The following is a 17,519-nucleotide window of genomic DNA, read 5'->3' as shown; positions in this document are numbered from 1 at the left end:
TCCCGGCGTTGTTGACCATCTTGCTTTTATTCTGCTGCTTTCCCTCCGTTTTTCTTTTTTGCATATTGTGACTTCAACACTTTGTTGCAGTGTGGAGTTTGAAACTCATTAGCTGCTGCAATCATTTTATGCCATAGACGAAGCTTAAGAGCGCTAATCCCAGCCAGATATAACCTATACATATATACAATATATATATATATTTTACATATATATATAATGTATATATTGTATATTATATACTACATAGCGCACATTATATATAATGTATATATTATGTAATATATATATATATATATATGTAGGCCTTTGCAGAAGCTAGCCCAGGCTTTCGTACTTCATCGGATTTTAGTGTTCTGCGGCATAGAGAACTCCTAGTGTAGTTTGGCCGCAGCAGAAAAAGGCCTTCTTTGGGTTAATTGTTTCGCCAGAGACATTTTTGGTGTGCTGGAGAGTTGCAGTGAAGCTGCCTCGAGATTGCAGCAACTTAGTGAAGCGCCAGAGCTCATGAGAAAGCAGCAAATTAGTAGATAAAGAAAGTTTCTGTTGAGACTTCGGGGAGAGGAAGTCAGGGAGAAGTGTGGGGGGAATTTGCAAAGCTGAAGGCCAGTTTTGCAGAGAAACAAATGCAAAAGATGCAAAAGTGAAAAAGATGAACTTTGCCGATGCTGCGTTCCATGTGTTCGGACCGATGCAGCAAGCCTTCGTCTTGTCCATTTGTCTCGTTAATGGACCATTTTCTCCTTGAGAGGAATCAAACTGCAAAGATCCTTCACATAAACTGCAAAGAGTTTGAATAAATTATAATTGGCCAGCTTAATGCACAAGAAAAGGCTGTTGCAGCACTGCAGTGGTTCCTAGGCGCCTGCAGCGCGAGGCTGCTTTTGCTAATCCGGCCTTCTACTGAACGGGAGACCCAAATAACACGACTGTCGATACTTGCTTGCAAAATTTGGGCCCTAAGACATGAAATAAATGCTTTTTGAATATTATTTGGCCCGATTAACCCCCGCAAACCCCACACAACCGTGGGCCGCTGCCGACTTGTACGGGGCCGCTTTGACTTAGCAGCGGCAGCCCATTTGAATTCCTTGGTTTAAGAACCACTGCTGGAAAAGCATGAGTCTTCCACAAGACAGAAGCAGCTTTTTTCTAGCGACTGGGGACTGAGTCTTCACGACACTGCATTGACTACGGAAACAGTGGGCCTCGCGTTGCCGGCTGCTGCTGTTCCCTCGTTCTAGTATCATTTCACTCTATCCATTTCACTTGACTTCCAAATGACATATCAGAAGCCGCTGCAGTGGCGGCAGTGACTCCGTGAGCAACACTGGCGAGGCTTTCCAGCAAGCGGCTCATAGGGGAGCAGAGGCGAAGAGCAGCATGTCTTCTCCGTTAGATGAGCTCGCTGATGCCTTCATAACATCACAAAGTCCTTTTATGGGAGCTCAGAAGGGAATTCATGGACAGGGACAGCAGAACCAGCAAAGCGTTGGGGGCGAAACACCATGTGTGCCTGGGGGGGAGGAAACAGCGATCAGTTCCTCCACAGGTTTCGTTTGCGCTTTCTCGCCTGGCAAAACGTTCGGGCCAGCTTCGAATGAGCCAACAGATATAGCGGCTGCTGCTGCTGCGCGAGAGGCCGATGATGCCTTCGGGGATTGGACTTCGGCACCGCAAGTCACGCATCCCATGCAGCAGCAATGTCAGCAGCAACAGCAGCAGCAGCAAAACAGCGTGACGTCGGGAGCGCAAGGCTTTTGGGCCTCAAACGTTTCACACCAGTCAAGTGTCTCGGGGTCCTTTGCCGAGTTGCTGGAGCCCAACATCAGCAGCAACACCAGCACTTCAGGCATCTTACAACAAAGCCCCCATGTGCCGCTGGATGGGCAGGCGCATTTGGGCGCTGCTCCTGACCCCAGAGATGCTACTCCTCGCGATTGTGGTGACGCGCTTATTGCTCTCGGTGCTGCTCCTTCGGGTAGTCTTGCTAGAGCTGCTTCCTTTGCTACTGCTGCTGTGTCTGCAACAGCAGCAGACCCTCATCCACGGGCCTATCAGGAACAGTATGTGGCTAGCAGATCGGATCCATCCGAAACATTAAAGGAAACCACAGCAGATGCCTCGGGAATCGCAGTGTCAGGGTCGCTGGGGCCAAGACCAGCATCAGCAGCAGCAACAACGGAGCGCGGAGGAATCGGAGGAACGTCTGACAGTGAATACGTCCATCCCTATTCCACGGGTTCATCAAGCTCTGGGTTTTCGAAGCCTCGTTCGGCTGTTTCAGGAGTTCCTTCTCCTGCATCGGGACATCAAAGTTTGTCTTCAGATGCACTAGAAGCTCCAGTGGTCGGAGCGCCGGCTGCTGCAACGGCTGCTGCAGTACCAGCCGCTTTTCTTGCTTCGAAGAATTCCCCAGTTTTCACTAGTGGCGCCTCTACAACTTCGCCTCCAACCGCTTTGAATTTGGCGTCTGTGCAAGATCGTGAATCTTCTAAGAAATGTGCAACTGAATGTTTGCAGCCGAGTGGCCCAGCAACTGAGGCAGCATATGCGTCACAAGAAATCACGGGCTTTACCGGAGGATCCAAAGACTCAGCTCCTGAGGTGCTTCCTTCAAGGGATATGACAGGAAATAAAGCAGAGGCGAGTACAGCCGATTTGGCAGTGACAACTGATCAGGCACGTGAAGCCGCACCAGCTCCGACAGCCACACCTGTCGGGATATCCGGGGAATGCCGAGACCGTGCACATCTAGAAACAGAAGCCAGTGGTCGGCTGCCGTCGCCGCAAGCAGAACAGGCAAATGCATCGGCAACAGCAACGGCAGCTGATGCTGAAAGGCCAGCACAAGAGGCAGAAACATCGGCAGCGCCTCAGACTGGGACAATGTGTGATTGGGAGGCGGTTGAGAAGCTGAGCCAGAAGTACCGTCAGGTAAAGAAACAGAATGCGTTGCTAAAGGAGGCCCTGCGTCAGCAGCAGCAACAGCAGCAGCAAGGGCAGCAACAGCCTCAACAGCAGCAACAGCAACAGGAAGAGCCGCTAGGGCTCGTGAGCCAACTGCAGCAGCAGGTTGCTTTGGGGGAGTTTCGACAGCGCCAGTTGCTGGATGACCTAGATACCGCGCAGCGTGAATTGAAAAGACAGCAGCAGCAACTGCAGCAGCAGCAGCAGCAACTGCAGCAACAACACCTGCTATTACTAAAGACGGGAGCAGCGAACCCTTCATCAGCAGGCGGCCCGGGAAGTAGTTGGGGACTGTCATTGCTTGGGGGTGGCAGTGCAGCAGCCAAAGATGCCGAGCTGAAGGCTCTGCAGCAGCAAGTCGAGGTTCGTCTCATTGCCTTCGGAACTACACTGTTAAGTAGCTGTTAACGTTAGTGCAAGCTCACACTTCAGATTTTGAACAGTAGACGCTAGTATGCGTGCCAACGGAGATTAAATGCTTCCACCGCTCCGTTGGTACAGCCACTGTTGTTCTGCTTCTGGAGCTTGGGTCCCTTTCGTGTGAAACTTAGGTACTGGGAGAAGAGCTTCAGCTCAAGATAGAAGAGAATGAGCGACTGCATTTGGAAGCTTTTGAGGAGAGGCAGCAGCAGCAGCAACAGCAACAGCAGCTCGAAGCCACGATACGGCTTTTGCAGCAACAGCAGGAGGCAGCGCAACAGCAGCAACAACAGCAAGCCGCTGACCACGCAGAGCAGCAAAGAGAGTATGAGAGACTGCAGCAGCAGCAAGAGGAAAAGATGAGGCAGCTCCAGCAGCAGCTCGAGAACGCTCACACCCAGCAGCAACTATTGCTGAGACAGTGAGTTTACGATAGCGGCTTTAGCAGAAGAAGTGGCAATAATCGCAGAAGGAGCATAACAGGTTCTCCCATAGTAAAAAGAATCAATAGGACCTCGGCGTATTAAGAATGTCAATGTTTTCTGTGCAGGGCAATGGAAGATCGAGAGCAACTGCTGCTTCGGGAGCAGCAGCAACAACAAGAGCAGCAGCAGGCTGTTGCATATTACAGCACCCTCCTTGGCTGCGACTACTCACGGATTCCACTGCTGCACTGCCTCGACCTTCCCTCAGGGGGGTATGCCGCTGCTGCTGCTGCCGCTGCTGCAGCACAGGAGGAACTGCTACGGCTCATTGTCGCCGCACTAGGAGATTTGCGGCGCCTGCTGTTGTGCTGGGCAGCAGGTCTGGAGGTGTCGGCAGGAGCAACAGATCAAGGCGGAGAGGGGCTCCCACCGTCAGATGAAGAAGGCGCTTTGTCTGATGCAGATACACCCGCCAACCGCCTGCCCCACTCTCTTGGCCTTTCCTGGCGCGTCCGAACTGCAACTCGGCAGGTTGGTTGTGGACGGAAGAAGTCACTGCATTATGCTGCTGAATCTGCCATTTTCATCTTTGCAGTTGCGGAAGGGAGTCGCTGTGGTGTCGCTTAGGACCGCGCACTACTTTCAATTGCTGGAGTCACTGCTGTTGGATTTGCAGGATTTTTGTTTGTCCGCTGTCCTCAGGCACGCCGAGCTGCCTTCGATTCAGTGGCATCCATTACGGCTATCTGTTCTTTGCTTGAACACGCGGCTGCTGCTGTTGCTGTCGCTAGTGCTGAACCTCTGGCCCGGCGGACCAACAGCAACCTGGATATTTGTTCAGGCAAGATACAGGTTAGCGCACCAGCATTCCCGTAGCTTCTATGTGTGCTAATTCTGCTGTTGTGACGTGGGGCTTCGAGGTGTTCGAGTGCGTGTGCAAAGAGTCAACACTCTCAAATTCAACGTTTCTGCGGTATCGGCCTGCCGCAGGCGAGCACTGCTGCTGCGATTGTGCGTATGTGTGCTACCAAAGTATATTCGCCATGCCACTCCGTTGCGTGCAGGAAGAAACAAGAAGGTTCAGCGTTGCTTTTTCGTGTTTTATCTCCTTGACTCTCCTGGCAGTCTCTTTGCAGCACGACGCCCTCAATGGCCCCCAGCAGCACCAGCGGCAGCAGCTAGATGCAAAGCATGATGAACACCGCGGTAGTAACGTGGACCCGTTCATGTAAGAAACACATATGGGTGCTGCAGTAGCGTTTCAGAGCTCGCGTTCCACGTCATGGAGCCACTGCTGCTGTTGGTGCTGTCTCTCCGTTTCCTGCTCGTAGATGCGCATTTTGCTTTCACTTTCGCTTGCCTTATTGATTTTCTTTGAAGCCAATGCCGCAGCTACACATTTAGCACGCACTCACGAAAAGGTGTTGCATTGTAACTGCACAGGGCTTGTCTGGAAGACCTACAGAGAGATGCTGCAGCGCTTAGTGCTGTCGCCGCTGCTGCATTTGAATATATGGGAGAGCAACCCAGCAACAGCGGTGATGATGACATTGCAGCACACACCGATGCTCTCTCGGAGAAGCATTTTCTGACCTTGACTGCCGTTCTCACTAACTCAAAGCTAGAGCACGACGAAAAAAAGCTCCTTGCTGCTGAGAAGTGCCAGCAGCAACAAAACCAGAATGGGGATTTGCAGAGTCAGTTGCAGCAAGAGTTAAGGATGCCGCCTCTTCCCTTGTCGCCCTCTAAATCAGTTCATGTGCAGCACCAGGGAAAGAAGGGGCAGCAGTTGGATCTATCAACGCTATTTCCGTGGCGTGGTGGTTTGCCTTCAACTTTTCAACCGGAGCAGACGGAGGAGGATGTACCACATCAGTCTGAATGCAGCAAATGGCTGCATCAGTTGAGGAGTAACAGGGGAGCAGCGTCAGCTGGAATTACCTTATCACGATGGCGTGGAGCGGCAGAAGCAAAGAAAGAGCGACTGCTACAGCTTTTTTTTGATCAGTTGAAGACAGTTTTGCAGACCTTCCGTAAGCTATCTGCGGGCCGGCTACTTAAGCTTGAGGTGCTGCAGCGGCACCTGCATCGGCGCATTGTGTGTACAGCGAAGGCCACTCACGGGTCAGAAGACGCAGCGGTCTTATTTCGTCCTTTTACGTGTTTTTCCATGATCAGGGAATATGGCTGTCTGTCTCTCTGGCCGCATGCGTCGTCCCGCAGACCTAGTTGATGGGCAACTGCTGCTGCTGTCCGGGTAATGCGGCTCTGTTGTGACTGCTTCTAAGGGGGGGAATAGTACCTGATACGTTCTTTGCTGCGTTAGCGCATCATCGTGCAGGTAGCGTTCATTTACCCTTAGACGTTATTGCTGCCACTGGTTTGTTAAAATTCCCGTCGGTAAAGTTCTTGTGTTTTCTCTTTGTCTCTTCTGATGCTGCAGCACAGGACCTTGCATGCTGTCGCTGCTGCAGGCGCTACGTGCAGTGAGCAACGCAGACGGGGGAACTTCCCGTCTGCTGCATCACTCTAAGTTGCTATTGCTGCTGCAGCAAAGCCCTTCTTACGCGGCTCTTCGCGCAGAGCCTCTGCATGACGTCGCTACAGTGTGAGTCAAAGCCACTTATTAGCTGGTTTCTGCCACTCGCCTTTGATGCCTTTCACTTCCAGCTTGCAGATCTGTGGGATGTTTCTTCCACATTTTTCGAAAGGTGTTTCAGTTTTCGCGTTTCGACGCTCTGAATTGAGTTAGAGACTTAAGGTTCCTGTGCTGTGCCTATCCTCACCCGTGTTTCCCCGTCTCGTTGGGCCTGGTTCTCTATATTGGCTATGTTATTTATTCTTTTTCCTGCTTGTCACCCACTGCTGTATTTTAGAGGCATGCAATGCCTCTCCAACATTCGCGCCATCCTCCTGAACTCTGGCCAGAAAATTTCGACACGAGATGCGAGACAAGTCTTTAGCAAGCGCCAGGTCAGTAGTACTTGTTTTCAGTCACCTTTATTCCCATTTGTTTTACATGTATGTGAAGTAGCACGGCTTGTTACCTTTTTCCACATCCTTGAATCTGTCTGAGGTTGCCCTTGCTGGGTGATTTCGTTGAGTGTTTGCCGCCCACTTGTTATCCCTTGCATTTCAAGTCGGTCGCCCTGTCTACCCTTTTGACAGGCGGCAGAAGCCCAAGTCGCTGCCGCTGCGGCTGATGTACGTCTACTAGAGGAGCGCGTCGCCGAAGCAAACAAAGTCAGTTTGTCCTATCCCAAAGGACGCTCTGTTCTTTCTGTTGGCAGTTCTAGCAGTCCAGTTGCTTTTCTTGTCCAAAGGCATTACGCCTTGCGCTGGCGCTGCTGTTGCTGCTGCAGTTTATGTTTCTTTCCTAGTGCTGCTGAGCTTCCTTCTGGTTTCCCACTGTGAACTTTACTTGTCAGGCCGCTTCTCAGCTGCGAGAAGCAAAAGTGGCAGTCGCGCTGCTCCAGGCTGAAGTTGCGAGGCTAAGGGGAGGCACCTGTAGCGCCGCTACAAGCTTTACCACTGAAACATCTCCTACAAGGAGCGGTAGCAGCCGCTGCTCCGCGCACCTTGAAGGTGGCGTAGGAGGGTTGCCTGTGCTTGCCGACGTTCCTGCCGCTGCAGAGTCTTCTGCAGCTGTTGTTTCTAAGGGATCTAGTAGTCAAGGTTCGTGGGAGAGAGAGGATTTGCTAAATCCGTAATTTGCTAGGGCTTATATTCATGCTTTTTACCTATATTCCAAAGGCCTCTCCTGCTACTGCCGCACACGCCGCTTGTGCCGCATACGTTCTGTTCATTTCAGGTGATCCTGCTGTCAAGGGGCTGGCGTTGCTGGCTGGCCCAACCACAGCAGATGCAGCAGCTTTCATAGCTAAGGAAGCAGATTTGGCCAGCATGTATGTTTTCCCCTTTTGACGTTTGCCCCGGCTGCTCAGTCGGCGGTTTCACCAAGTGCGACTGCGGCGGTGATTCACCTACGGCGATTGTATATATTTGTGCCTTCACTATGTGACTACAGGGCTTTTGACGCCTCTGCTGAAGAGAAAAGAAGCGTGTATGCGGAGGAGCTGCTGGTGTTACAGCAGAAACTGCACGCGGAAGCAGCAGCTCTCGCTGTACTCAGGATGCAACTCAGCAGCGCCTTCAAGGTGACTTAAAGCAGCAGTCTACAGCTGCAGAATATAATAAAAAGGAACAAGATGTGGCATTTTGCATTTTTGCTGCACAGCATGCAATGCTAGAAGAAGACGGCTGCGGCAGGACATAACGAGTGATGGTGCTGTCGCGTTCCTCTGCTGCTTGTGCGGCTACAGGCTGTTCATGCGCTTGAGGACCAGCGTGCTGCCCTGCACCGTGAGCTTCGCCGCTCGAAGGAAGCAGGAGCGGCTGCAGCAGCTGCTGCTGTTGCTGCTGCAACAGAAACTGCAGCAAGCGCTCGCCTGGCAGAGGAAAACTACTCCCAACAGTTGCGGCTTTTGTCTCTCCACGTAGCCGAGACACATGAGAAGAGCAAAGAGAAGCAGAAAGAGCTGGAGGATCTTCTGAAGCACAAAATACTCTGCGGACGATGCGGAGTGTGGAACCCCCTCAGTACGAAGTTGTGGAGGCCAAAACTGTTTTGAACATATGCTCAGTCTCTGCGGCGGTCTATCCCTAAGTGCCTCTGTTCTCACTTCTGGTTTTGTCGGTCTTACGAATTGCTGTTTGTATCTGCGGCATGTCGGTCTGTCCTCGTAAGCCGCTGTGTGCTCAAGGCCCGTGCTTATCTGTAGTTTTCTGAGGCTTCGCTTAACATTATTGCCCACCAGCATGCTGTTTTTCATGCCTTCAGGTGACCTTCTGGTAGAAGGCCAGTCCTGGGGTTCTTGCGCGATGTGTAGAGGCAGAGTGACTGAGCGCCCATTCTGATTGACGTTTTTCCCCCTCGTTCTCATATTCAATTTATCCATTCCGTTAAGGTCTGGTTATTTTCTTGGTGCAATGCCATCCTCATCCCCAGTCAGCACCGGCGAGCGCAGTCTGCTACAGTTTTCTCTACGCCGGCTTGCTTTCTATTAACAGATTTGCGGCGAGCACAGCGGCATATAGACAAAATTCAAGCGTGTGTCACTAGGAATGTTATATATTGAAACTTCAAAACGAGCTGGCACCCGAACGGGCCAACGGGTATAGACAAATGGTTAAATGCACTGCAATTTATTGCTTGACTTTTCGTGAGCGTGTTTCCCGTCGACTGGACAGCCTGAACGGCCACGCACACCGACTCACCAGTAGAAACTGAGTTGCGCCAAAGTTAGTGCACTAGATTACTGATGGGACAATATCCGCTAGTATGACAGATACCGCAGGATTTCGTTGAGGCCTTCACATGCTGGGAAACTTTTTCACTCTTAAAGCCTGCTAACGCAGATGCGTCGGCCCCAAACAAAACCTGCAGTTCAATACTCACAGAATAGGGCGGCTGCTTGAGTCGAAACATAGATCCTACATGCTGCATGTAAGGCTTGCCGATAGCTGCGCTCCAGGTGTGCCACAGCAGCTAGAGCGTTGCTGCTGTTGCGTCACTGTAGCAGAAGCAGGCACTTCTCTAGAGTGTTCTGCCTTTCCTGTCCCACAGATAATGTTTCGCTTTGGCGACCTGAATGTGAATGGCAAATACTTGAAGGTAGGCTCCATCCGGTCAGGGCTTTCCCACGCATCACGCTCAGAGCACTGTGACTCGCTCTGCTCCTGGTTCAGTACACCTAGTGCCTGCTTCTGTGCTTGCTGTTGAAGCTGCTGGTTCTGCATGCACACTACTGGTGCAGGTGACATCCAGACCTGCTGGCTTCCTAGATCGGCTGCGTGCGTAGAGGTGACTAAGGGGGGCATAGTCTGCGTGAGAGGAACTGGTTGCTGGTATTTCCTGGGTGACGCGGGCAGGAAGTCTCCCTGTTGTGGAGGACGGAGATACTTTTGTGTCTGTCGGGAATCCCGCACTGTTCTTTGAGTAGCTTCGCTAGCGGAGCGTTGCGGGGAGGGTCGCTTTCCGTGTGCCACTGCATTGGTTGCTCGTTCAGCACCAGCAGTTGAAGGAGCTGCTGCAGTATCACATGGATGCTCCCAATGCGCCTTCGTCTCATATCCTGTAGCGGAAGGCCGTAACGGTTTCTCTTTCGGCTGCACTCGCTCGGCTGGTTGTTCAGGCTCTTTTCGCGGCTGCTGCGCCTGCTGTTCCCGCTGTTCACCCCGGCTACTTGAGGGGCTGTTGCTTCCGCACCTGGCTCCGCAATTGATGCTGCAGTTCCACAGCCATGGGACCTTTGGCTTCTCTTTGGGCTTTGACTCAGTAGGCTTCTGCTCAGTAGGCTTCTGCTGTTGCAGTACGATAGTTGGAGGCCGCTGTACTACTACAGTGGAGGGTTGCGGAGCTATAATCGCGGTTCTCTGCTGCTGCGGAATCACGATTGGGGGGCTTGGCTGCTGCTTCACCAAATGACAGACAGTTGGCTGCGAAGAATGCTGCTGCTGTATCACAACAGGCTGCTGCCGCTGCATAACTAGAGGCTGCTGTTGCTGAAAAGTGAGACCTTGTTGCTGCTGCTGGATCACAATCGGCTGTTGCTTTTGCTGCACCACGACAGGCTGCTGAGGGAATGTGAGCAGCTGCTGCTGTTGCGGCATAGAAAATCCGTGATACTGCTGTTGCGGTATAGGAATGCCCTGATGTGCTTTCTGGATTAAAAGCGGCTGTAGTAATGACTGTTTCACCACAGTTGGCGCTTGCTGCTGAGCGACAGAAGGAAACGCCCCCACAAAAATGGGTTGCCTTGGAGGGGTGCAGGTAACAGCATGTTGGGCGTTGTATCCGAGCAAATTCGAGTGAGATGCTAGCCTCTCCGTTGTTTGCAAGGGATTCGCAGTGCCCGGGAAAGCCCAAGTAGTTCCGCCAAGTCCTTGCTGAGGTGGTCTCAACATCACTTGGGTGGGCGCTAAGGGCAAAACCTGAGAATTGTGAAGCGGCGTAGAACCTCCTTGAAAGCGTTGGCCTATTCCTGGAGCCATTTGCGATGCTCCATAAAGTGTGCAGGCATTTCGTGAAACAACCTGAGGTCCACTGTAAAAAGCTCCAGGAGTTGCCGATAGCAGCTGAGGACCACCAAGAGGCTGCGGCGCCACAATCGGAGGTTGTGAGACTAATCCTTGCAGTTGGCCATGCTGGATAAGGTGACAGCCCCCATGGCTCGTAAGGGGTGGACCAGGCATCGTAGGCGTAGGATGGGCTGGCAGTTGGTGATGCCCGACCGTACTGCTTCTTGCTGTCTGACGACTTGCACTTGGTGGAGCACTCCCACGCCTCATGTGAGTTTTGCCACTTGCGGCTTGCTGTTTGAAGCGATTAGAAGCTCCATTTCGACTCCACTCTGAGCGAGGCTGCGGACCTATATTTGCGCTATTAAGTTCCTTTAAAACTGACTTTTTCTTCCGCTGTTCATGCGTTTTCTGCTCCTTTTGCGGCTGCATTTCCTGCTGCACCTCATACTGAAGGCGCTGCGGCTGCTGATGCGGCTCCAATGGGCCTTGCTGAGGTGAACATACAGTGACAATCTGAGGTGAGATCCCCGTTCCTGGCATCTGCATAGTCACATACCTCTGTGGCGCTTGCACCATACACGTCTCCTGTTGCATTTGCTGCATATGCTGAGGAAGCAGAATCTGCCCCTGTTGCACTTCAGGAGTCAACAAAATATGATGCTGCGGAAGTGTAAACGGCAGTGAATGCGGCGGCGATGATGCCAGCAGGGGCCCTGCCACGCAAGCATCAGTGTCTTTTGGGGGAGTTTCAGGGGAGCAGCACACCCCTGGGAGATTCCGATATGCGCCTGCAAGACAGAGGGGCTTTTGTGACCTTGGATGCCTCTGCAGCGGTCTGGAAGATCCCACAATAACTGGAGTGCACGGGAGCCTCAAAGGGCAATGTACAAATTGCCTGAGAGGAAGAAGTGCCCCAGTTCCACCTAAAGGGTATGCATGGGTGGGTGGTACGACGACTGTATTGGTCACTGTAGGGGGGGCAGACGAGAAGTACGTTACGTTTTGAGGAGACTCTAGCATAACAGGGTCATCTCCCTTGTCATGGAATGAATTACAGCTTCTCGGACTGCTGTCTCCGTCCGTGCTAGTAGTGCTGCTGCTACTTCGAGAAGAAGGCGAAAGGTCACTGCCTGATGAGGTGTCATCTTCGGGTGCTGAGCCGAAGCTGCGGACGCTGTGAAGGTGTTCAGCTAGAGGCTGTGGATCCCACCAGAGGCTGGGACTTTGGCAGGCTGTGCAGGTGCCTTCTGGTCTCTCGCTTGTAAATATCTGTCCAGCCTTGAGCCTCTTTAGTCGGTCCTTCATGCGCCTTTTGTCCCTCTTCCAGCGTACGTAGTTTTCGGGATAGCGGCACTTTCCTTTCCCTGTGATCTGTAAAGTCCACCCGCCCTCCGTAGGTCTTTGGCTAGCTTGCTTACTCGGCGTGGTTTCTTGGCTGCTGCTTCTGCCCTTGTCGTCGTCAGACGATGGCGCCAGTGAAGTTCTAGGGCTGCTACACGAGTCACTTTTGGGGGAACTTTCTTCATGGGGGCTTCCCTTTGGAGACGGCGGAAGAGGAGATGGAAAGTGGACGGTTGGCGCTACAGCAGCAGGTGGTGGCTGCTGTGGCTGCTCCGACGGCACCATTTCAAATGAGACAGTGGCTGTTTGAAGACTAGGTGGGGAAGATAGACAACGCCCTGTTCGTCGTTGTCGCCGGCGAGTAGTCCTCTTCCTTTCCGAGACACATCTGCCTGCCCTGGGATCTTTCGCCTTGACAAACACCGCATGTTTTGCCTTCATCAGTGAAGAAAGGGTTGGCAGCTGAAACCTACTTTCATAACTCATTCCCTTCGACCTGAGGTCCCCCTTTGATCCATAGGGTCCCTCGTACCCTTCAGCATCCACAAGCCACGAAGGCCCCTGTCGAAGGACTGTAGGGCTCGATGGCCTGCCTACGCTTCCCGGCCGGTCCTGCCAGGAATGCTGTATGGGTTCCTTCCGTCTCCACCCCGTTTCATCCAGCTCTGTGCACCGCTCAGGCAGCGGGTCCCTCCCCATTGGAGACTCAGAGAAATCTTGAGCTCTGCTTTTATCTTCCACTGTAGCTTTAGCGTGAGACCATAGGGCCTTGACAAACTTTGCATACTTAGGTTCTGCTGGGTTGAATTCTTCTACGCTAACCGGGAGGGGTTGCCTGACAATAGGAACTCTCCACAGCGGTGGGCGTGTAGTTTCCTTGATTGCCTGAGCCTCTGCCGACTTCTGCTGCAAATACTGTTTATAGTGTTTTCCCTTGTGATGCTGGTTGTAGTGCGGACAAAGTAACCCTGCATCACCCTCTGCGTTACTGCCGGAGCCAATGACTTCCTCATGCCGCCGTTGCGTGAGATACTGTCCTCTTATTCTGCCCTCAGACAGAGACGAAGCTGCCGAATCTTCTGCTTCGTGGCCGTCAACGGATGTGGGCTCAATATCTATAGAAAAGGTACAATTTGCTTCGGGAACACAGCCTGGGGCCATCATTACGGCCTGCGGTGGCCAACACTGCATAGTTTGGTTCATTCTAGCATGGATAGTATTGAAGGGATGCACTACTGGCCGAATATCACTGCGTATCGACAGGACAGACGGTGAACTCCAGCACCAAGGGCTTTTCGTTCGGTTCGGCGGAACAATAAGGCTGCTCAACAGGCAGCCTTCAAAGCATCCGTCATTTGAAGAGAGTTAGAGGAAAAGGTAAAAGACGAAGGGCCCTCAACGCGTTCGCCACTAGGTGAGTCCACCACTCCGTTGTCTCTTCTGAGCTTTGCTCCACTAGCCTGTCTGGCCAGTCACTCGGCCAGTCCGCTTGATACTGCACTCAAACCAAACAGTTCTTATTCGATATGACAAGTTTTCAGAGGGTCCGGGGCGTTTCGGAGGAACAGCATCGATGGCCAAGTCGAGGCAGTTCACCGTCAGCTGCGTTCCAGTCTGTCGCCGGCAAGGGCAAGAAATCCCGCAGTGCCCACATAAGCCTTTCTTAGCCATACTAAAATTCCATTATGTAGCAAAGCAAATTGCAAAACGACACACAACGGGGAGGAGAAAACCCGAGGCGAGATTCTACGGGGGCCGCCTGCGTCGCAGCCGACAGCGGCCCGCGACCCCTGACGTAAAAGCTCATAGGGTCTTCCCAGTAAGCCTCTGCCTGTTCTTCTCTTCTCGTTGTCTAGAGACAAATGTAGAATGTTCATGCATGTGCAAGTAAAATTCTGCATTGAGTGGCTTCAAAGTTTATATGGGCAGCGTGCCGTCACGTGGTTAACCGAAAGGCTGCCTAGACTCTGAACAACCACTGGTTCGCAGCTCTACTTCCAGGTATTTCAACACCCGTTTACGACTGAAATATGCAAAATTCAGAACTGAGCCATGCGAAGTACACACACTGTAGTAACTTTACTAAAGGCAAGTTCTACAAAGTATAAGCAAACCTCGACTAGCCAGCTATGTTGTTTCGTACGCACCTCCACTGCGAGAACTGCCACCGTCTCTACCGCCCTGTCTATCACTCCACGAATCTCACTTTCAGGACCGTAACAACTGGCGAAAAATTCAACACCGCTACATGCTCGAGTCTCTAGAACAATCCACTGGTCCTCGCAGCCAGACTCGGGGATCTGTCCCCTGTATCTTGACAACCCTGTCAAATCTAATCCTAATACGCTGAGAATCACGTCTAATCCAGCTGTGCATCAGCTGCGAACATTGGTGGCCTCATGGCACGACCGTCATCGTTTATGCCGTTTTGAACTGTTCAGCTTACACTGCGCCAGCTGGGCGTGCGCCAATCATTAACCAGTTGGCGTGCGTCAGGGCAGCGTGAACCGACCGCTAGCCAGTTCGCTTCGAATATAAAAGTTCTTTCACAAACAAGTGGACTCTTTGCACTATTTTTGCAATGAAGTCAGATCAATGGAGCACCCCAGCGCGACGCCCGCTCCTACGCATTTTAGACGTGAGATGGGGAGCCTCTGGGCTCAGCCCAAAGCAATGCAACAGCATATAAACTTTGAGCCGGCAAGCATATACCGGAGTGGTGAACATGACTCGTCTTTGTTACCCGGCCACCGAAGTAGTGCATAGGATTGTAGTCAACTCCGTCACGCAATAAATAACACATATAATCAAATGGGGCCCTCATGCAATTTTGCTTCTTCGCAAAGTAGCAGGCTGCTCCCGGGTGATAATAGAGAAGAACTGGAGAAACAATGCTAGACTAACAATGCTGCAAACAAGCAAATACCATACAAACACATTTGAAAGCGTGTGGACAGAAGCAAGCTCAAGCACCAGCACCCGAAGAGGCAGCTCCGCTAAAGAAGATAAATGCAAAAATGGCTCGCAGGAATTCATGAGTGCAAATCAGGCACAACAGTTTTTTATTTTGCAAAAAAAAAACGAATGCACATGATATGCGAAGCTGACAGACGCTCACCGGAAAATGCCGCTGAGAAGGAATTCGTAAAATAAACTGGCTAGGGACTCCGCTGAATACGCAAGAAAACAAGGGCAGCGCTATTAATCTTTGGTTTTGCCTTATTTTCTAAACATTTGGCTGAAACTCCCCAGCCCTAGCAGAACGCAAGCAGTGGCATCCAAACCGGCACACATGAAGGCCCCTGATGAGCGAAAAAGTTTCTCCCCATATCCCTTGCACTCCGTTTCCCTTAGCACCCTCTTTCACGCTGCACACGCTAGCTTCGTTTCTTAGTTTTCACGAACCTCTTGAAAAACCAGCGTTTAGGCGCGCGCAGACCCAACCCTCAAAGTCCACAGTGATAATGCGATGACCTGTTTAAAATGAGAAAGAGGCAGGTGCAAAGTACAAAGAAGCATTTGGCGTCGAAAGCTAAAGGAGGCTCTGATGCCCGGAAATCAAGTACGCACGAGGGCGGACACGAATAAGGAAGGGCTTTGGTCATCCTTAAGAAATCTCCTACCTGCTTCTAAATGGGCGACAAGCCGCTCCGCAACCTCTTCAGGCTGCTTGATTTTAGACGTCTCCTCGAGGATCTCAGTAAGCTGGCCACAACAACATTTGCTGGACCATTCATACGTTTGAAGGCATATGCAATCGTCTATGTATACACAAGCGGCAGGTGAGGCAAGGCTGCATTCGCCACTTCTGAATAGCTCCACAGGTGAAACAAGGACGGGCTTTGATATTGCTTACCCTATGCCGAACCTGCTTCTCCCGTTGATATCCCGGAGTGTTCACACTCGGCAAAAACGCATTTGCAACGAGAATGCCCATACCGGCAACTTCCTGATTAATCACCTCGGCGAAGGCCTTCAAAGCTGCTTTTGTTGCACTGTATGTTGAAAATCCGTAAATCGGCACGAAGGTCGTCAAGCTATTCGTGAAACAGATAGCCCCAAAACGGCGTTGAATCATGGATGGCAGTAAATGCTTAACTTGCAAGAATGGGGTGCACATATTCATTGCAACACATCTACTGATGTTGCTCGTTCCCATAGCACAGAAAGGCCGAGGATCCACGTCAGCTGCGTTGCAGAAAAATACCTCAATCGGCGCATCCTCCTGGGTTTCCTTTAAGCTGCTGCAGGCCGCGGATGTCTTTAGGTTGCCCTGTGCAGTAGCAACAAGGTATTGAAATGCGGCACAGCATAGTAAGCAACAAATAAGGATAAGCGGAGCGAGCCAGTCAGAGGCTGTTTGCACGCATGTAAACTGCAGCTGGCTTTTGGTTGTCTCCGTAGTTTGAGTACTATCTTAAAGCTGGAATAACGTGCGACTCCAACACAGTGTCTGGTGCCCATTCACCTTCATAGAAGCCGCGATATCCAAGCATTCAATGGCTGCCGTGCTATTCACTAAGTCCGCTGGAACTGTCTGGACAACGACTGCTGTTCCCAGTTTGTCCGCTTCCTCCAAGCACTTGGTTTGTGCTTCCCGGAGTGTCTCAGCATCTCGAGCCACCAATGTGATAATTTTTGCTTGCTTTTGTACCGCCTCAATGGCGATAGCATGTCCAATTCCCTTCGATCCACCCGTGATTAATACGTGACGCCCCTTGATGGAGTAAGGAGCCGAGGTCCGGCCCTCATGTGGATTTGAGGTATTCGCAGAGCGATTAAGAAATACTTGAGCGGCGTAGAGGAGTGCGATGCAGCCCAAAGTAACACAGTACACGATTATGATGCCGAATACGCCGACGATATAGGCGAGAGCAGGAAACAGCAGGAGTGCAAAGGTCATGCACACCACCCCCTCAATTCTTGCCCACCATGGCACTGAACAGGATGATGTGCCCGCCATTTTGATTCACTAACGAGTGGCCATGCGGAGGCTCACGAGAAAAATCCGCAGCAAAGGTTTTCTCGCTGCAGAACCTTCTCAGTGTGGTTCTGGGGCCGAAGAAGATCCAAAATGCTAGATTAAAGACACTTCTGGAAAAAGAAAATACATGGAAGCTGCTAAATGCAGTAGCTGGTTGTTATTTTGCACTAGTCCTATAGAATTATGTTTCCTTTCCGACAGCAATATACACTGGTGGGACAGGTACTTGGCTGCCTGCTTGCGACGAAATGACAGGCATTACAATACTCTGAAGCTGCTCATAATAGATTTAATAG

The 17,519-nt window shown here is 51.6% G+C and overlaps 3 protein-coding genes across 3 annotated transcripts; 1 reads left to right on the top strand and 2 right to left on the bottom strand.

The window, feature by feature from the left end:
- Positions 1-1,383: 1,383 nt before the first annotated feature.
- Positions 1,384-8,732, top strand: ENH_00002590 (Trichohyalin, putative; the record flags this gene model as incomplete). Its single annotated transcript, XM_013583963.1, has 15 exons — positions 1,384-3,333; positions 3,522-3,811; positions 3,941-4,346; positions 4,518-4,667; positions 4,880-5,043; positions 5,259-5,848; positions 5,994-6,072; positions 6,259-6,423; positions 6,692-6,788; positions 6,984-7,058; positions 7,244-7,490; positions 7,627-7,720; positions 7,843-7,972; positions 8,138-8,414; positions 8,656-8,732. The coding sequence occupies 15 exons, from the start codon at positions 1,384-1,386 to the stop codon at positions 8,730-8,732; spliced, it is 4,791 nt and encodes a 1,596-aa protein (XP_013439417.1).
- Positions 8,733-9,308: 576 nt separating this feature from the next.
- Positions 9,309-13,403, bottom strand: ENH_00002580 (hypothetical protein, conserved; the record flags this gene model as incomplete). Its single annotated transcript, XM_013583962.1, has 1 exon — positions 9,309-13,403. The coding sequence occupies one exon, from the start codon at positions 13,401-13,403 to the stop codon at positions 9,309-9,311; it is 4,095 nt and encodes a 1,364-aa protein (XP_013439416.1).
- Positions 13,404-15,059: 1,656 nt separating this feature from the next.
- Positions 15,060-17,202, bottom strand: ENH_00002570 (oxidoreductase, putative; the record flags this gene model as incomplete). Its single annotated transcript, XM_013583961.1, has 6 exons — positions 15,060-15,147; positions 15,358-15,409; positions 15,645-15,713; positions 15,863-15,944; positions 16,096-16,512; positions 16,708-17,202. 6 exons carry the CDS (start codon positions 17,200-17,202, stop codon positions 15,060-15,062), a joined length of 1,203 nt encoding a protein of 400 aa, XP_013439415.1.
- Between the last annotated feature and the right edge of the window lie 317 nt (positions 17,203-17,519).

The sequence above is a fragment of the Eimeria necatrix genome, genomic scaffold (genome assembly GCF_000499385.1).
Source record: "Eimeria necatrix Houghton genomic scaffold, Enh_scaff107, whole genome shotgun sequence".
NCBI classification, from domain to species: Eukaryota; Apicomplexa; class Conoidasida; order Eucoccidiorida; family Eimeriidae; genus Eimeria; species Eimeria necatrix.
This window is presented reverse-complemented; position numbering and strand designations above follow the sequence as displayed.